Source organism: Mastomys coucha, unplaced genomic scaffold (genome assembly GCF_008632895.1).
Source record: "Mastomys coucha isolate ucsf_1 unplaced genomic scaffold, UCSF_Mcou_1 pScaffold3, whole genome shotgun sequence".
In the NCBI taxonomy this organism is placed as follows: domain Eukaryota; kingdom Metazoa; phylum Chordata; class Mammalia; order Rodentia; family Muridae; genus Mastomys; species Mastomys coucha.
The window spans coordinates 11,618,359-11,638,674 of record NW_022196909.1 but is presented as its reverse complement, the minus strand read 5'-3'; the positions used below and the strand labels follow the sequence as shown (position 1 = coordinate 11,638,674).

The following is a 20,316-nucleotide window of genomic DNA, read 5'->3' as shown; positions in this document are numbered from 1 at the left end:
AACGAAGGGACTGTGGTATAGACAAGGAGAATGGCTCCAATAAAGCTCATAGATGTGAATGCTTGGTCACCAGGGAGCAGCCCTAATAGGAAGTGTGGCCTTATTGGAGGTAGTGAGTCACTGGGGGGATGGGCACTGAGGTTTCAGATGCTCAAGCCAAATCCAGAGTCTCACTCTGTCTTCCTGGCTGCCTGTAGGTCAAGATGTAGAACTCTCAGCTAATTCTCCTGCACCATGTCTGCCTGGATGCTGCCATGCTTCCCACTATGACGATAATGAACTAAACTCCTGAACTGTAAGCCAGCCCTGATTAAATCTTGTCCTTTATAAGAGTTGCTGTGGTCATGGTCTCTCTCTCTCTCTCTCTCTTAAGATGGTTTTTTGAGACAGGGTTTCTCTGTATAGCCCTGGCTATCCTGGAACTCACTCTGTAGACCAGGCTGGCCTGGAACTCAGAAATCCGCCTGCCTCTGCCTCCCAAGTGCTGGGATTAAAGGCATGCGCCACCACTGGCCAGCATGGGATCTCTTTACAATGATGGAAGTCTGACTGATCTGTGAGGCCTAAAGGGACAAGCATACGCCTGCTGCCTCTCTGTATTCTTCCTCAGCTCTGATCACGCAATGAGACTGATGGTCAAGTCTGTGCTTCCTCTGTGGGTTCCTCTCCCTGTAACAGGCGGTCCAAACACGACCCCCCCCCCTTCCACCTACCTGTCCACATCCAGGATGCGGTTTGTGTCGCGGTTGACCACGTGGATGAGCAGCTCTGTCTGTGCGAAGTTTACCCTCCCCTTCATATCCACATGGAACTGGGGAGAAGGGAGTTGGTGGGTGTAAGGCTGCAGGGCTTGCCCTGGGGATGGGATGCTACAGGCCGGCATCATGCAGGAGCCCATCTGAGTATCTACCACTCCTGACTCTCCCTGACTTGGCTGCTAACTCCCACACAGGGCTCCTTCACTATCAGCCTTATTTACAGACAAGGAAATGGAGGTCCACAGACCTGGAGCCATCCCTCAAGGCCATGTGGCTATGAAATGACTAAGGAGGGGCCTCATCTGTCCTATCTCTTCCCATCGCCCCAGTCCTCGGGCCCCAGGACACCTGCACATCATCGGTGTTGACAATGGCGCCTGTGATGTTGGACAGCAGTCGAATGAACTCCTCCTCAAAGCCACGCACGTGGTCAGGGATCTCATTGATGACTATCTTAACTCGCTGGTCATCCCTCAGGATGTAGATGCCGATGATGGCAGTATCATTATGGCCAGCCAGGTCTCGGGCCACGATGTCTACCACAAAATAGCCAGGGCTGTAGGCCATGAAGAGGTCAAAGGTGCGCAGGATGCCGTCCACACTCCCTGTTAAAGAGTCCAGGGATGGCATAGCTCAGAGGCCACACGTACTAATGATAAATCCTGCCCCTACCCCATATCCTTGGAGGAAGTCGCAGTTCTTCATGTCCACACACCCTGAGTGTTGGGATTATGGGCATATGCTATCATGCCTGGCTGAAGTCTCCTGATTCTTAATGGTTGCTCCAGTTTTATGTAAACACTAAATTTTATTTTTTAAATTTTTATTTATTATTTATTTAATGTAAATGAATACACTGTAGCTGACTTCAAAGGAAATGGAGGTCCACAGACCTGGAGCCATCCCTCAAGGCCATGTGGCTATGAAGAAGGTATCAGATCCCCTTACAGATGGTTGTGAGCCACCATGCGGTTGCTGGGAATTGAGTTCAGGGCCTTTGGAAGAAGCCATCTCTCTAGCCCCAACACTGCATTTTAAATAACTTCAAGCTCTCCGCTCTCCTGCCATGACAGGGTGTGATGACTATTTCTGAGCTCTGTAGGGTCGGTCTTTCCTGTGCACTAGACCAATGGTTCTCAACCTTCCTAAGGCTGAGCCCTTTTTAATACAGTTAGTTCCTCGTGCTGTGCTGACCCCCAATCATAACATTGTTTTCATTGCTACTTCATAACTGTAATTTTTCTACTGTTATGAATTATAATGTAAGTATCTGATAAGGCAGACAGTCTTCGATGACCCTTGTGAAAGGGTCATTGACCCCTAAATGGGTTACAACCCACAGGTTGAAGAATTCCACAAATGTAACAGAGAGATGACTAGAGATGGCACAGGCTAGACTAGTGGATCTCAGCCTGTGGGTCATGATCCCTTTGGGGGGGGGGTGTCACCTAAGCATTAGAGAACACAGATAATAAGTTATGGTTCATAACAGTAACAAGATTACAGCTATGAAGTAGCAATGCCAATTTTACCGTTGGGGGCTACCACATTGTGAGGAAATGTACTAAAAGGATCTGGTCATTAGGACGGTTGAGAACCACTGGCCTAGATGATTCTCAAAGAGACAGAAGACCTGGGTTCAAAACCCACCACTTTCTAACCATGTGGCAAGTTCCTTAGCTTCTCTGCAAGTTGGTTTGTTAAAGTAAGAGCAGCGGGGGTTGAGATTGTATAGCTCAGTGGCAAGGCTTGCCCATCATGCCCAAGGCCCTGGGTTTGATTCCTAGCATCACCTTTTAAAAAGTACAGTAAGCGCTCAGGAGAACTGGCTATCCAACTCAAGCAGGTGGGATCTGCACTAAACCCTGAAGGACAAGGTGGGTATCTCAGAGAAAGAGGAAGGTTGGGATGGCGTTAAGGAAATGATGGCAGACGGGTCGGTGACCCAGGGGTGTGGCTTATCTGAATACAGAGCCCAGTACAGGTGGTAGGGGCTATGAGGCCAGAAGCGGGGAACCAGAGGAAGACATGGGAGCCGTGGATAGCTGGCCAAGACCTTCTGGATGTCAAGACAGACACCTTGCAGGCTCTGCCCCAGAGTGTCTCGCTCATCTACACAGACGAAAACTCAAGCCACACGTGCCACCACAGCTTGGTTGGCAGCTCTCCAGCGCCTTGGCAAATACACGACACACAAGAGAAGGGGTACAGATATGGAAGGCGGATGACAGAGAGAGGGATGGGTGGATAAGAAGGTAAGAAAGTGGTCTGGGGTACAGTTGATGGAGGGCTTGCCCAGCATGCATGGAGCTCCAGGCTTCATTCCTAGCACTGGTGTGGTGCCACAGGAGTGTGATCCCAGTACTTAGGAGGTGGAGACAGGAGAATCAGGCATGCAAGACCCTTGTTCTTAACTGAGATAGGGTCTCCCTAAATGGCCTTGGCTGTCCCGGAACTCACTATGCAAACCAGGCTGGCCTCAAACTCACAAACATCTGTCTGCCTCTGTCCCCTCAGTGCTGGGATTAAAGGTTTGCACTGCCTACAATCTACAGGGAGAGCTTGAAGCCAGAGAGACTACACGATGCCCTGCTGTTTAAAAAAAATAAAAAGTAAAACATGGCCAGTGAGGCGATTCAGAGGGTGGAGGCACTTGCCGCCAAGCCCGATGACCTGCTTTGGATCTGTGGGGACTCAGACAGTGAAGGAGAAAATTCAAAGGCTCCGAGTTATCTTCTGACATCTCTACATGCGTTCTGTGGGCGTGCACCTCCCTCCTTCAAATAAATAAAAATGCACTCCCCCACACACATAGCAAAAAGAATAAGCGTGTATATATAGAGGGAAATGTATAGGTAAAGAATAAATTGGGTGGTGGTGGTGCACGCCTCTAATCCCAGCACTTGGGAGTCTGAGGCAGGCTGATTTCTGAGTTCGAGGCCAGCCTGGTCTACAGAGTGAGTTCCAAGACAGTCAGGGCTACACAGAGAAACCCTGTCTCGAAACAAACAAACAAACAAACAAAAATAATAAATCAGCTAGCAGAAACAGCACGGGGTGAACAGCAGGGCTGACACGGATGGCCACCTAGAACCTGTGCTCACACAGAATCCATCTCTGGACTGAAGTCCATGCAGTGACAGGGGCTCCTACCCATGGTGAAGACCTGGCCCACATCCTCAGAGTCGTTGGCCAGGGCCCGGAAGTAGTGGATAGCCAGAATGCCATAGAAGACCAGGCTGTTGTTACCGATGTCTGCATCCAGGGCCAGCACCTGGATCAACTCTGAGCCTACCTTGGCATCGGTGGCCACTCCTGTGGAGAACAGGTAGGCCACATGAATGTCTGGGAAGGAGCCACCCATGCCCTCAGGCCCTGGCTGGCCCCTGCACCTGCGGTGTACTCAGTCTTGGTGAAGCGTGGCGGCTGGTCATTGATGTCCTCCAGTATGACGCGCACCTCCTGAAGGGTGAGATCGGCCAGCGGATCGAGGGCCGGGGAGGGTCCTCGGGGAGGGGTCCAGCTGCGATTGCTGGACGCTTTGACGATGAAGGAGAAGGTGGCTTCCGTCTCCCGATCCAGGTCTCTGAGCACTAGCAGGCGTCCGTCAGGCTGTAGGTGGAAATTCTTGTCCTCGTTACCAGCTGGGGGTGGACAGGACACAGGGTGAGTGGAAGGCTCCCCGGAGTCCTCCTCAGACCCAGGGCAGGTGGGGCACTGGCTCCGGGGGACCCCACCTGCAATGAAATAATACACGATGGCATTGGGACCCTCGTCTGCATCCACGGCGCCTGTCACGTTGCCCACGAGGGTGCCCCGGGGGGAGTGTTCAGGTACTGTCAGCAGCTGGTACTGAGGGCTTCCCTTCTGTAAGAGAGGAGGTTGTTACAGGAGGCCTGAGCTTCAGGCCTGGCCAGGGGACCTCTGGTATCTACCCTGTGGGTCTGAGGTCTTTAATGTCCAGAGAGCAAGCAGAACCACTCCAATCTCCATGAGTTCAGGGTTCTGATGTATCCCCAGTATTTGAATGCCATGTTCCATAAAGTGTCTGTATGCTTATGTGCATGCACACAGCCTCTATGAGATATTATTCATATAATATATATATGTGTACATATACAGATATACACATATACACATATACTTTTTTTGTTTGTTTGGTTTGGTTTTTCGAAAAAGGGTTTCTCTGTGTAGCCTTGGCTGTCCTGGAACTTGCTCTGTAGACCAGGCTGGTCTTGAACTCAGAAATCCTCCTGCCTCTGCCTCTTAAGTGCTGGGATTAAAGGCGTGCGCCACCACTGCCTGGCTACAAATATACTTTTATACACACACACACACACACACACACACTAGGTTCCTTCAGTCCCACTGTCCTTTTGGCTGAGTTTTGGCTCCAGTCTCCAGAGTCAATTTTTATGCTGTATATGTACACACAAATAATATGACTATATGTGCACACATAGATATTGGGCATTTTTGCCTGGTTTTTGGATCGCTTGAGTGACCCCTTGCAACAGTGCCCGTCTTTGAATGCCACAGCAGCCTGTGGGGAGCTAGCTTGTCTAGGTGGAGTCTCCCTGCATGATAACCCACTGTGTACCAGGGCAGAATATGTGCGCACGTGGGCTCACAGGTGGCAAGTCCCTGTGGGGGTGTCACGGGTACAGGGGATGAGTGAGCTCACAGGAGGTCTCACAAAGAGGGGTTCGTTGTCATCAATGTCTTCCAGGGCCACCTGCAATGGCTGCATCGTCTCGTACGGCACTGGCTGTCCCAGGTCGCTGGCCACCAAGATGAGCTAGAGATGAAGGAGCCCAGTCAGAGCAGAAAGATAGGGTTGGGGCTTGGCTTAGGGCCCTAGGGAAGCTCAATGGAACAGGTCCCCCCAGAGGTAGTGGGGAGAAATCTACACAGCCCCACCCACAGGCTTGCCCCCTTACGCTGTACACGGCCTGCTTCTCACGGTCCAGGCGCTGGGCTGTCTGGATGAGGCCGCTGACTGGGTCAATGGTGAAATACTCCCAGTCACGGTTGCCTGTTGTCTTCAGGAAGCTGTAGCGGACTGCCCCGTTGAGGCCTTCGTCATTGTCCGTAGCATAGACTTCATACACATTGGAACGTAGTGGGATCTCCTGGGGGGGGTGGGGTCATGGCGAGGGGGCACATGGGCATGGAAGAATCCCAGAACCGGGCTGGGATGAGCTCTTGCCTCAACCAAGGCTCTCTCTTCTCCAAGCCTCAAGAACCTGCATTCCCTTACGTTTTGGTCTGAGACCTGGAAAAAGCCCAACTGTAGTCTTACGCCAGCTCTGCCCTAAGCACCCACTCCTGCTCCTCCCAACAAGGACATATTTCTTGACTGTTAGAAACATCCCAGCTTGCCCGGTGGTGGTGGTGCACTTGGGAGGCAGAGGCAGGCGGATTTCTGAGTTCAAGGCTAGCCTGGTGTACAGAGTGAGTTCCAGGACAGCCAGGGCTATACAGAGAAACTCTGTCTCAAAAAACAAAACAAAACAAAATATATATATTAATAATAATAAAAAAAAAGAAACCTCATCCGGGCCTTCATTGTTTTCTCGTTATTCATAAGTAGAAGTCCAAGTGGCAGTGATAAAAGTGGGGTGACGGATAATTACAAGTGCTGGCTGTTCAGGAGACATGGATCTCCCCACATCCAGAGCCCTTGAAGGGAAAACTTAGCAAATGCAGCCTTTGGTGCGGAAAAGAATTAGATTATCATTAATTTATGTCCCTGTCCCTTACACAGAAAAAGATCTGAAGCGGTTGACAAGAATATGTGAATTATAATGAGACAGAGTTAAAAAAAGAAAATTAGGGTACAGTTGGCTTAAGATGGAAGCTGAGGGCAAAGCCTGTGCCCTAGGTCTCTGCAGGGTCAGGACACTGCGAGCTCCCTGGTGGGCAAAGCGAAAAGGGCTGATGGATCGCTGAGGTCTGACCCTAGACACACACCAGGCTCACTGATTTCCCAGAGCTTAGTCTTGGGGTCATTTTCTCCTACAGGACCTTAAAAAGGAGACAGAATAAGAAAATGGACTCAGCTCGGGTGTTCTGAGCTGTGAGTTTATGAGGTAAAGACATGCTAGAGCTATCCCAACTCTACCAAGGATCTCTGGGTCTCTAGCCAGGAAGAGCAGAAGACGGAGCACCCGACCCTGACTGGATGGCCAACAGACCACACAACGAGAGGGGCTGAAGCCATGTGTTTCGGCATTGCGGGGCCAGCAGACAGACAGAGGGCCCAGCATCTATTTTGAACTATGTCTGAGGGGAAGTAGGTGGCAAGGGACCAGATACGCTTTTTGTCTATGAGCAAGGGATGCTGTATATTCTATTATTATCCTGTTCTCAAGAGGAAGACAAGACGAGAGGAGACAAGTCGCTTGCTCATGATCATTTGGCCAAAGAGCTACCCTTGAACTCAGATCTTTTCCTAGACTGAAGACTTCCTAGACATCAGCCTGCTCACAGGATGAGCCAGCGCTCTAGATCTTTCCCATGTGGCACTGGGCAAGCCTGGCCTCAATGTCCACATTCTTGCAATGGGACCTCCTATTCTGTTAGGCGGTGAATGCAGGTCGAGGCAGCAGGCTGGGTGTGGGAGCCATGTGACGGTGGGCAGTGGGCCCTGGATCAGGGATACCTCTTTGATGTGCAGAATAGTGCCATTGGGCGGGCGCACGAAGACTGGGCGGTTGTCGTTGACATCGATGACCTCCACCAGGAGCATTGTGGTGCCCCAGAGTGGGGGCTCCCCACCATCTGTAGCCACCACGGTGAGGTTGAACCTCTCATAGGACTGCAGTGGGCGCTGTGTGGTCACCAGGCCCAAGTCCATGTCCACAGAGAAAGCCTCTGGCAGAAGGGAGAGAGCAAGTGAATGGCTGAGACGGCCTTCCTGCCCCTCCTTTTCCTCCTGTCCCCGGCCCAGGGTGATAGACACAGCAGCCTGCTTCTCCCCGCCCTCTAAGTTCTCCTGGGCAGCCAAGGATGGCCATATACCCATTCCAGGGCCCTCGAGAGAGTAGGTCAGCTGGCTGTTGGAGCCCTCATCCTCGTCAGTGGCCAGCATAGTGATGACAGAGGTGCCTGCTGGCTCGTTCTCATACACGCTCGTGCTGTACTGCGGTTTGGAGAACCGAGGCCGACAGTCATTGACGTCAAGGACTTGGATCACCACCTGTGGAGATCGCAAGAACCTGAAAAGGGCTGCCTTAGGAAACCCCGTCACACAAGGGTAAGGTGGAGAAGAAGTAGAAGAGGGACAGAGCACCACTCCAGGTGAAAGGCCTTGTCATTTAACTAGTCAAGTAATTTATGTTTTGAGACAGGGTCTTTCTGGGCTAGCCTAGAACTTGCTATATAGACCAGGTTGGCCTCGAACTCACAGAGATCCTCTTGCCTCTTGGTGGGATTTAAGGCATGGGCCACCACACCCATCTGTATTGTCTATTTTTTGAGACTGGGTCTTAGGCTGGGGGTGGAGTTCATTTGGTCAAGTGCTGGTCCCTTTGTAGCTGGCATGAATGGGGCTCTGGGCTTGGTCTCCATCACTTCATATACCAGGCATGGTTGTCCATGCTATAATTAATCCTAGCACTTGAGAGGTAGAGGCAAGAGGATCAGGAGTTCAAGGTCACCCTGAGCTACAAAACGTTTGAAACAACCCTGGGATACTGGCATTGTAGCATCTAAGGCTGACAGCCAGCAATAGCTAGCTAACTAACTAAGTAACTAACTAAAAGAACCACAAGTGAAAATGGCTAGTTTATAGTTAGTTTTTGTTGCTGTATGGCTTGGTTGGGCACCTTGAGATGCTGGGTTGTGAAGACAGCCAGGTGTCACCGGGGTCACACCTAGGTGTACTAGGCTGTCCACGCAGCATTTGGGAGTAAGAGGTTTCTCCCAGCTAACCTCTTCCTCCTGAAGCCACAGCCAGGAAGCCCAGCAGCCAACCTCTCTTCTTTCCTGCCACCATGCCCAAGGAGGCTGGTGGCCCGCCTGGAACAGTCATTCTCTATGGACTTGGCTTGCCGCCTCCCATCCTGGGCCCAAGCCAGTGCCCTTACCTGTACCGAGTTCTCTCGACGGTTACTGGCCACGTCCCCTGGGTTGTCTTTGGCCAAGGCACTTAGGATATGGTGGTCCTTCTTCTCTCGGTCCAGAGAGGACAGCACGTAGATGTCACCCTAGTTGGAGGAGGAAGGTTTCAGGCAATTCATCAATTTGACACATTTACTGAGCATCTACTATGGTCAGATGCTGTCAGAGTCCTGTATTAAGGCTCTGAAGAGCACTAGTCTCTATGGTGTCCCCACTTCTGGTACTCTCCTCGACCTCACTACCTCATTCTATCTGAATTCTATCTGAGATGAAGTGACTAGCCCAGGCTGGAGCCAACTGCCTGACCAGGGCCTGGCGTAGAGTATGTATTCTGGTAATAGTCACTGTTATTTATTTATTTATTTTCCCTTCTCACTCAGGCCCCACTCACTCTGGCCCAAAGATTTATTTATTCTTATAAATAAGTACACTGTAGCTGTCTTCAGATACACCAGAAGAGGGCGTCAGATCTCATTATAGATGGTTGTGAGCCATCTGTATTGCGGTTTGAACTCAGGACCTCCGGAAGAGCAGTCAGTGCTCTTAACCACTGAGCCGTCTCTCCTGACCCACAGTCATCATTCTTAGCGCCAGGCACCTTGCCTGAGTGCTCAGCTCGCTCAGGAGTAAAACCTCCTGAAGGGAAGCGTGCAGTGGGACATAGAGGGCAAGAAACCCCAGTTCCTGGAACTGCGGAAGGCTCTGCTGACACTGGAAAGGCTCCTGCCTGTCCCAAAGCTGTCTCCTCACACTGGAAACAGCAGCTTCTGGGTTAACAAGCAGACACGGGAACCACCAGCCCAGCTTTCCCTCAGAATTTCTACCCTCATGAAAGGCTGAGACCTATGGGGACTTGTGGGTCCCACCCTTAGGGGGTGCCGTTACTCTTTCCACATTGACTATTAGGACTATGCACACAGCAGGTGCTCAAACACCACACCCGATTCCCACAGTGCTCCTTGGCCTCTTGCAACAGTCTCAAGTAGTGGTCCCCTGGACTTGTTTCAGGTTTTGGGGCATGTCACCAAAGGGCTTGCTAGTTTCCTTCTTCTATTTGTGGGTCACACTCCTAACAACCCCTGGGACTCTGAGGCGAGTTAGCCTACTTAGCAAAAGAAGCCTGAGGTCTATAGATGTGACAGGACCCTGACACGGAGGAACCTGGCACGCTTTTGGTGATGTTTCAGACCAGGACTCTGGGCCCTCCCACTCCTGGGGTCAGACCCTCCCCGGGTCAGACCCACCCACTCCTGGGGTCAGGCCCTCCCACTCCCGGGGTCAGACCCACCCACTCCCGGGGTCAGGCCCACCCACTGTTGACTTACAGTGTTAGGGTTGATAGCGAACTTGCCGTCTCCATCCACCAGGCTGTACTCGATGAGGGCGAAGTTGCCCGAGTCGGCATCCGTAGCTGTAACCCTCAGGATGATCGTGCCCACAGCTACATCCTCAAAAACGGCCTCCTAGAGACAGCGGGGTAGATGGGAAGAGTGGGGAGGGGACAAGGATTGGGGACAAGGTGGAAGAGAGAAAAGGCAGGGTCACCCTGGAGCCTATGCCCCGCCCAGGAATTCACCGATGCAGTGAGGCCCCAGGGCAACGGGTTACTCCTGCGCTCGGCATTTGGAAACCACACCAAAGACCCCAAGGAAGAGGCACAGGTCCTGATCCCCATGTTGGTCTGTCCACCTACCTGGTAGGAAGGCTGGTCAAAGATGGGGTTATTGTCATTAATGTCTACAATTTCCAGGTAGACAGGGATCTCGGCTGCCCGGGGTGGGGACCCGTTGTCTGAGGCCCTCACAGTGAAGTTAAGCCAGTGTACCTCCTCGTAGTCCACCGTCCGGTTGGCGATGACTTTCCCTGAGACAGAGGCGCCCATGGCTGAGCTGTGACCACTCTCAACCCCGGGCTCTCTATACTTGGAGAAAGATCTATGGCTTTGAGGGGAGGAGGGGTGCTTTACAGGGAATGTGAGTAGGTAGGACAGAGGAGGCTGAGGAGGGACTGCCTGCCATCGGTTGTCCTCTTCAAGGAAGAGGCAAGAAAGCTTTCTGTACTCAGAGAAATGAATATTAATGACCCCTAGGCTTCTGAGACACCTTCCTGTCTATGATCCTGATGTGTCACAAGCTCGGGTGGTAGAAATGATGGTGGGGGCTTGCTAAGGTTCCTACAGACATCTGTGGGCTTCCATCCCAGCCAGAACTGGAAAATTCTATCCTCTGGGAGCATTGGAAAACGACTGGCATGTCAACCATCTTGAATCATGCATAGGATACCAAAGGGCAGGGGCTGGGGTGAGGGTTGGAGGTGCATCCCAACCAGATGTTGGTAAGTGAGCCGTGGTCCTGCAGGGCCTAACAGGCGTGGATAGGCATGGAGACCTGCCACGTACCTGCGGAAGAGTCTTCAAGCTGGACGTAGCCTGGGGGTGTGAGGTCCAGCAGGGTGTAGGTGATCAGCCCGTTGAGGCCCTTGTCAGGATCAACGGCTGCCACAGCAATGAGCGTCGTGCCTGGGGTGGCCCCCTCCAGGACCCGCTCTGTGTAGTAGGTGATCCCAAAGGGCTTGAACTGAGGTGTGTTGTCATTGACATCCAGAATGTTGACCGTGAGCTTGGCTGGGGTACGGGTGGGAGTTAATACAGAGACGGACACCTGTGTCCTGCCCTGATGCCTGCTGCTCCCCACCAAGTTCTACGGGTCTTCCTTCCCCCTCAGAGCCTAGGCGTTCCATGCTCAGGGGATAGCAATGTCTCACGCTATTTTATTTTATGTGGGATGTTCATGCTTATGAGTGTGTGGGTGTGTGTGTGCAAGTACACTGGATATATGTGTGCACCTGTGGGAAGGGCAGAGGTCAACTTCAGTTGCTCTTCCTCAGCTCTATGACTTCCCTGGAACTCACCAAGTGGGTTAAACTGATTGGTCATAAAAATCCAGGGATCTGGGCTGGAGAGATGGCTCAGTGGTTAAGAACACTGACTGCTCTTCCAGAGGTTCTGAGTTCAATTCCCAGCAACCGCAAGGTGGCTCACAACCATTTACAATAGGATCCTATGCCCTCTTCTGGTGTGTCTGAAGACAGCTACAATGTACTCATATAAATAAAATAAATAAATCTTTTAAAAATAGAAATCCAGGGGTCTGCCTGCCTCTACCTCCCCAGTCGTGGGATTACAGGTATGTGTTACTGTGCCTGGAATTTTTATGTGGGTCCTTAGGATCAAACTTGGGTCCTCACAACTGCAAGACAAGCACTTTACCAACTGAGCTATCTCCCCTGAGAATCTGTCCCAACTCTGAGCCTGTAACCTGTGACCTTTCCCGCGGATCTGGTCATCTCTCTATCACAAGAAGGGGGACTTGTATTCTACCAATATGCTGGGTGACTCTGATGGACCCCTTGGTCCTTCCGGGAGCCACAGTTTCCCAACAGACTGAGAGCTAGGATGAAGATGGCTTCAGACCTTTTCTCTGATCCAGCCTTCTTTCTTAAGCCCCTAGGAGTGGTCCCCTCAGCATAAGCAGCCTGGGCCTGTGACCTTAAAATCTGAGATCATTGAAGAGATAAACAAGTATGCACTTCCCTCTGAAAAAAAAAACTTGGGTTTCTGGGCTGTGAAGATAAGCAGCCAGTGTCGGCCAGGCTCAGGCCATCCCAACAGCGGTCCTTGTCTTAGGTCAGTAGCCACTAGAGAATATTCCATCCCTATACTCTCCTCTGTCCCGTCTATCTAGCCTTCCCAATCCAGTCCATAATATCCTAGAAGATATGGCACTTGCCCCTTCTCTATCACTGAGCCTGGGCCACTGTGGTCTGCGGCCTTGAGTTCCCTTCGTTTGCTCTTGCCTTCTTGTCCTGACCACACAGTTTCCTATTCAATCCTTATCGGAGGGACAGTTCCTGTCTCTGGCTCTAGCCACAACCTGGATCCCATTATTATTCTCTGCCAGCCTGCCTCCTGCTGGTGGCCTCTCAGCTCCGATTCTCTTTCCTCTTCAGATTCTAAGGGTGCAGACCCTACACATTTAGGGTCACAGTTGCCCCAAGTGTCAAGGTGGCTGTCACTTTTCTAAGGTAGCCTGACTGAACTCCTCAGTAGCCCTGGCAGCTGAGTCCTGGAATTCCCTTAGTAGGACCAGGCTTGTACTAACCCTTAGCCCACCCAGCCCTTGAATGGCTCTGAGTGACCAATGAGAGATGCCATCAGGGAGTCTTACCGTTTGGCACACTGACAGAACGCTCTGGGAGGTCACTAGCATTGTCGATTACTGAGAGCGTGACCTCATAGGTAGCAACCAGCTCGCGGTTCAGAGGGGACTTCACCATCACAGACCCTATGGGTGAGACCAAGTCCGATTCAGACAGAGGATAACCATCTGGAATCTGGGCTACTCTGAGTTCCTGCCGGTCCACACCCCCACCCTGATGGCACTGGTCCTTAACGGAGCCTGAGATTTGAGGCGGGGATGGCCCATAGCCACACACATAAGCTGGAGTCTATCTCTCTATCCTTCAGCTAAGGCTGGTGACCTTGGGCAAGCTGTCTGTCAATCTTCTGTTTCCTCATTTGCAAAAGGGCAGGACTTATAACAACATTTCAGGGGTTCCAGGGAATCAGAAAAATTACACGATTCCACCAATGGAGCACTTAGAACTTTGCCTGGCAGATACAAAGTGCTGTGTGATTTAAAAAAAATAAATAAAAGCAGCAGCATGCTTGTATTTCACAACAGTGTGGACATTCTCAGTACTACTGAAGAATACACTAAAAAATGGCTGAGCTGGCTGGGCAGTGGTGGTGCATGCCTTTAATCCCAGCACTTGGGAGGCAGAGGCAGGTGGATTTCTGAATTCAAGGCCAGCCTGATCTACAGAGTGAGTTCCAGGACAGCCAGGGCTACACAGAGAAACCCTGTTTTGAAAAACAAAACAAAAAACAAACTAAAACCTGCCCCCCCCCCAAAAGGCTGAGCTGAGCCAGGCCTAGAAGCATACACATGCAACCTCAGCCGTGGATACTGAGGCAGAAGGTTAGTGAGTTGGAGGCCAGCCTGGGTTACAAAGCAAGACCAAACCAAGCTGAGCATGGTAGGGTGTATGCTTGGAGTCCCAGCTACTCCAAAGAGTAAAACACAGGACTGGAAAGATGACTCTGGTTAAGAGCACTGGCTGCTCTTCCACAGGACCTGGTTTTATACCCAGCACATGCACATGGTAGCTCATAACCATCTGTAACTCCAGTTCCAGGGGATTAAGCACGCTCTTCCATGAGTACATATAGTACCCACGGTGTACAGACATACATGCAATTAAAACACCAGTACACATCAAATAAATATGAAAAAAAATAGTAAATTAAGTCATTGGGGCTAGAGAGATGGCTCAGCAGTTAAGAGCACTGACTGCTCTTCCAGAGGTCCTGAGTTTAATTCCAAGCAACCACATGGTGGCTCACAACCATTTGTAATGGGATCTGATGCCCTCCTCTGGTGTGTCTAAAGACAGCTACAGTGCACTTATATATAATAAATAAATAAATAATTTTTTTTTTAAAAAAGAAATTAAGTCATTAATTTTTAAGAATGTGACACAGGAGGGTGATGAGTCCAACACAACTTAAGTGAGACCCTGTCTTAAAATAAAAAAATAAATTTAGAAATGGGGCTGGGGATACAGTGTGGTAATGGAGCTCTGGCTTAGCATACATAAAAAAGGTCTTGTCAGCACCCAGGACCAGCAAAAAAAAAAAAAAAAAATTAAGATGGTCTATTTTGTCTTATGTCACAATTTTACAAACGCTTAAATCTAGGAAGATCTCATGGCAGCTGGAACCTGCTGAGGGACAACTACCCTGGAGGGACAGTCCGAAGACTCCGGGCGTGGCTCTTTGTCCTGACTAAGCAGGGTGACATGGTGCTGGGTGCAGGACAGAAGTATCCATCTGTGTTGGTGACAACAGTTTCCCTGTCTTCCCCGTTAACTTTCAGAGTTCCTGGCTGCCCTGTAAAACCAGACAGGAAGTCTCCGGAAGTTGGAGTTTTGTTGGGCAGACCTATTGGCCAATCAGCTGGAGCCTTTCTTCTTCCTGCCTGATCGCGCCTGTGTGGCTCCTCTGGTATCCCCCTCATCGGCCCTAGACCAAGACCTCCTTCTCCCCGTTAGGTACCAGTCTTAGGATATCCTTCCCCCTGGCAGAGCCCCCGCTGGGTTGCTGTCCTCCACAGGTCCCCAGCCATAGGTGGTCACTTACCCCCGAGTGGCCGCCTCCTCCTCCTCCTCTTCCTACTCTCGCTCCCCGTCCACCGGGCTGGGGAGCGAGGTTGGGGAGAGGGCAGCTGCGTTCAGTCTGCAAAGGCTGGGCACGGCCTGAGCCGGCCCCCAGGGCGGGAAGGGTGGGGTGTGAGGCATGGAGGGAGGCAATGGGGTGAAGCAGAGAGGAGATGAGGTGTGTGGGGTGACAGAACAGAGCTCAAACCTGTAGGCCTGCCAGCCGTGAGGGAGAAAGAGAGGGTTAACATTGGTTAGTTCAGGGTGCAGCGAGGGGGGACGGGGTGGGACGTGTGGGGTAGGGAGGGGGCTGTAGGGCTCAGAGCTGGTCAGGGCAAGAGGGAGAAGGGGGTGAGAACCCAGTTGGAGCGGAGAGGGTTGGAGGATCTGGGAGGAAAGGGTAGGAGAACCGAGCAAGGGAGCTGAGGGCCATGAGGAAGGCGGACAGAGTAGACACTGGAAGGGAAAACAGAGAGAGAGAGAGAGGGGCGGGGGGAGAAAGAATCAGTGGGAGGCAGTGGGGGAGCAAGGAAGAGAAAAGTTGGGGAGCCTCACAGTCCAGGGAAGCAGGGCTGGGTCCCTCTCCAATGGTCCTGACTGACTAGCTCTTAGAGCTGGCCTAGGCTAGCACCCAGTTCTACCAACATCTCCCAGGGCTCATGGGCTATCTTTCTCTTGGGTCACAAATGCTGGAGAGATTAAACGTACTCTGGCTTACTGCATGCTACGACTGTTGGCGTTTCTTTGGTTTTAGTATCCGTCCCCCATTCCCTCATGCCTCTCTACACAGGCAGAGTATTCTTATGGCAGCATGTGCTGAGGCTGGAAATGTAGCTTAGTGGTAGCGTACTGGCTCAGCGGGCAGGGGGCTCTGAGTTTGACCCCCCCACACGCTTACCCCCAGTTCTTTGTACAATAGGCATCAGGGCATGTACCCGAAATCCCATCACTTGGAACAGGATCAGTTCAAGGGCCCTTTGGCTATTTTATGAGTTTGAGGCCAGGCTGGGCTGTGAGGGAGTCTGCATCTCAAAGATAAATAAATAAGTCTTCCTAGGGACCATCTACTCCCTTACGTTGTGTACATTGCTGTGGTGGGCATCCCAGTCCCATTTCTCACCATCCCAGCCAGCACTTATTCTGCACACAACCCTTCCTCCAATGGCTGTGAGCCCAGCCAACGGCTCACCAATGCCATGCTGTGTGCCCACTACATTTTACCTTCTAGGCTGCTAGGTCCTGGGATCTCAACGCACCCTCTGTTTGACTGCTGTCTTCTGGGGACCCTAGTCTGGACTCTTCCATAATGCAAGAGTCCCAAGGTCCCCATGCTATCAAGATAACAGTTTATTGCCGTTTGCTGTCATCTGCGGAGCACCCATGCTGCCTCAGTCCATTCCTCTCAATAGTAATCATGTTTAGCATTTAGTCACCGTCATGCTAATTTTTAAGACACTCCTGTTAGACTCATGCCCCAAAGGCCCAAAACCATTTAACTGTTAGACCAACAGCTAACCGCCAAGATTAGAGTCAGCGGGATAAACTGTGAGAGATAAAATCGTGGTTCTGATTTTATGACGGTGGAAGAAGACTATAAGGGCACAGATATGATTTATAGAACATTTCAGTGCCAATATGCACCGATCAAAGGTGTTTAGCCAAATGTCCTTATTAAAGAAGTGCATACAATAACAAGGTACGGTTTTCCGTTCAAATTACAAACATTAAACCTCTGTAATGCCAAATGCCAGCCGGAATGTGCGGAGATGAACATTTCTGCCACACTGTAGAGTGGAGGAGCCAGAGAGGGCGCAGCAGCTCATAAAGGGAGGTGGACGGTGGAGGTGAGGGCCAGGGAGCAGAGGAGCAAGGAAGGGAAGAGGGATAGAGACACATCCACAGAAGAAAAGACAAGAGTACAAAAGGAGTGGCAGAGAAAGGGGAAGAAGGGGGAGGGGAGGAGAGAGGGAGGAAGGAGCAAGGACTCTGGGTTCGGGTCAGGAGAGGGGCGTCGAGCATAGCCACCTCCGTACCTGTATTGATGTTCACAGCAAAGGCGTCTTCCTGATCCGGCACCAGGCGGTCAGTATCATCCTTGGCTATGATACTGATGATGTGATACTCCAGTTTGGGATTGAGGTCAAGGTCGATCGCCGTGACGTTGGCAATGACAGTGCCTGGCTCTGCAGATTCCAGTACGCTCACTGTCTGGATAGGGTTGAGGAACTCTGGGCGGGAGTCGTTGATGTCATCGATCAGGATGGTGACGATGGCTGTGCCCGACAAGGGAACAGTGCCCCGGTCGGTGGCCACCACCGTCAGCTTGTAGGACTCCTGCTCTTCTCTGTCGATGGTGACATTGCCAACACGGATGACTCCCATGACTGGGTGGATGAGGAAGCGATCCTGAGCCCCGGCTTCTATTCGGTACACCAGCTCCCCATTGAGGCCACTGTCCTCATCGGTGGCTGTGACTTGAAGGACTGAGAATCCTATGGGAAGCAGGAACCGAGGAGCAGGTGAGCATTTGGGCCTCTTCTAGAAAGTTCTCTCAGGACCTTCTGTTTATTGTGTATGGTGTATGTGTACCTGCGTGTATGCAGATAGATATATTCATGCCCATGTACATAGGGGCCAGAGGAGGATGCCAGGCATCTTCTTCTATCAATGTTTGCCTTATTTCTTTGAGACAGGATCTCTCAGTGAACCTGGAGCTAGACTGGTACCCAGTAAACCCCAGTGATCCTCCTGTCTCCGTTTTCTCTAGTAAACCCCAGTGATCCTCCTGTCTCTGTCCTCCCCAGTAAACCCCAGTGCTCTTCCTGTCTCTGTCCCCCATGATGTACCCACAGCCATACCAGCACTGTTTGTGGGTGTGGGTGTGAGATTTCATGTTTTACAGCACATACTCAGATCCCTGGAGCCATCTCTCCACAGCCCTTTGGGGTTTTTTGTTTTTGTTTTTGTTTTGTTTTTTTGTTTTTTGTTTTTGGGGTTTTCGAGACAGGGTTTCTCTGTATAGCCCTGGCTGTCCTGGAACTCACTCTGTAGACCAGGCTGGCCTCAAACTCAGAAATCCACCTGCCTCTGCCTCCCAAGTGCTGGGATTAAAGGCGTGCACCACCACTGCCTGGCTCCACAGCCCTTTGTTGATGGCATAAAAGAGACCTCTCCTCACCACGGTCTTGCCAGCAAGTTACAAGGTAACCTTATGTTTCAGAACATTTTTATTCTAGGCAAACTTTAGAACAAAACTTACCCCTCTCCCTCAATTAAGCTGGATTATTAGAATGATTCTAAATCTACGCTGATTTAAAAAAAAAAAACCAGTCAGGCTTAGATAGACATCACCATGATCCCACTTGTAATACTAGCACTTGAGAGGCAGAGGCAGGAGGACTACTACTGTGAGCTCAAGAGCCACTAAGGCTATATATTGAGTTTGAAGTTAGCCTGGACTATACATTTCAGGATATTCTGGGCTATGGTTTTGAGAACCTAGCTCAAAGTAAGGACAACAGTGATAATAAGTAGATGTCCCTCATAGGATGGTATGGTGGTTTGAATATGCTTGGCCCAGGGAGTGAGTGGCAGTATGAGATGTGGCCTTGTTGGTGTGGGTGTGGCTTTGTTGGAGTGGGTGTGTCCTTGCTGGTATGGGTGTGGCCTTGTTGTGGGTGTGGCTTTGTTGGAGTGGGTGTGTCCTTGTTGGTGTGGGTGTGCCCTTGCTGGAGTGGGTGTGGCCTTGTGGAGGTAGGCATTGAGACCCTCCTACTAGCTCCCTGGAAGCCAGTCTTCTCCTGTTTGTCTTGGGAACAAGATATAGAACTCTCAGCTCCTCCAGCTCCATGACTGCCTGGATACGGCCATGGTTCTTGCCATGATGCTAATGGACTGAACCTCTGAACCTGTAAGCCAGCCCCAATTAAACATTGTCCCCTATAAGAGTTGCCTCGGTCGTGGCATCTATGCCCAGCAATGGAAACCCTACGACAGATGGAATGCTCTTGATCATGACAGCGCACCACGATTCTAAGAAAGAACGCCTAGAGAATTCTGTGTCCATCCAAACCTCTCCTCCCCAACCCCTACCTATCAGCTCCTGCTGGTGCAGCAATAGAGTCTGGGCCTGACTCTTGTTACCTGGTGGGCAGTTCTCCAGCAGGTGGACGGTGTAAGTGGGAGGGCTGAAGGTGGGCCAGTTGTCATTGTCATCCAGGATAGTGACGAGCAGGTAGGCCGTGCCATTGAGTTGTCCGATGTCCTCAGCCAACAGCAGCAGCTCCAGAAACGGGGGTGAGAAGGCCTCTCGGTCAATGACGACCCCGGGCCTCACAGTGACCACGCCTGGCACCCGGTGCAGCCAGTCAGAGAGACGAACAGGGAGAGGGATACAGTTGGCAAATGGAACAAGAACCGCCAAAGCAGAAACAGGGAGAAAAGATACCTCATTTCCTGAAGGTTCAGTGACCCCTACATCCCAGAACACGCATGTTTGCCGTGGTTGACCCTCCGTGGTGGCCTCTGCAAATTTCAGGGGTCCTGTCTGCCGAGAGTGACCAGGGCAGAGGACTGACCTGCTCCATGGGGGGACATGCTTCCTAGATGTCCCTGTCATCAGTCTGGCCTCCTGTCCTGACCAAAAGGCTGTGACATGGCTCCCAGGGAGCTGCTGGTCTGGTTCGAGGGCAGAAACACTACTTTTTTTCTGGCCAATCAGGGAGTGTTTCTGGCCAGGACACAGGACATGCAGGGAGAGGACAGAAGCTGCTTGTGTGGGCTGAGAGTCTATGCGGCAAGAGTTCCCTAAAGTTGCCTCTACTCTTCTTCCAGGACCCTCCCATTGAGACTTTGGGGGCCTAATCCAGTTACAGCATGGGCCATGGGCTACGAGCAACAGCGTTCCAGAAGGACCTGGACCCATACTAAGGAGGAACCCTAGAACAGTGGTTCTCAACCTTCCTAACGCTTCAACCTAACATAGTTCCTCATGATGTGAGGACCCCTCCTCCCCCCAGCCATAAAATTATTTTGATTTCTGCTTCATCACTATAATTTTGCTACTGCTATATAAGTCATGATGTAAATATCAGATATGGCAGGATATCTGATATGTGACCCCTGCGAAAGGGTCATTCAACTCCCAGAGGGGTCGCAA

General features: G+C 51.2%; 1 protein-coding gene across 11 annotated transcripts in view; it reads right to left on the bottom strand.

Moving 5' to 3' along the window:
- The window catches only part of Cdh23 (cadherin related 23), a 402,933-nt gene that overhangs the window by 3,801 nt on the left and 378,816 nt on the right, over positions 1-20,316 (bottom strand). For 7 of the 11 annotated variants that reach the window (XM_031347990.1, XM_031348002.1, XM_031347991.1 and 4 more), the window contains 16 exons: positions 19,302-19,505; positions 17,192-17,650; positions 13,109-13,225; positions 11,281-11,505; positions 10,576-10,745; positions 10,208-10,345; positions 8,849-8,968; positions 7,782-7,959; positions 7,423-7,634; positions 5,699-5,890; positions 5,443-5,556; positions 4,496-4,625; positions 4,151-4,402; positions 3,912-4,073; positions 1,107-1,363; positions 714-811 (listed from right to left, as the gene is read on the bottom strand). In XM_031347990.1, coding sequence (XP_031203850.1) covers positions 714-811; positions 1,107-1,363; positions 3,912-4,073; positions 4,151-4,402; positions 4,496-4,625; positions 5,443-5,556; positions 5,699-5,890; positions 7,423-7,634; positions 7,782-7,959; positions 8,849-8,968; positions 10,208-10,345; positions 10,576-10,745; positions 11,281-11,505; positions 13,109-13,225; positions 17,192-17,650; positions 19,302-19,505 — 3,028 coding nt within the window. The other 4 variants (XM_031348001.1, XM_031347999.1, XM_031347992.1 and 1 more) reach the window with 4 other exon arrangements.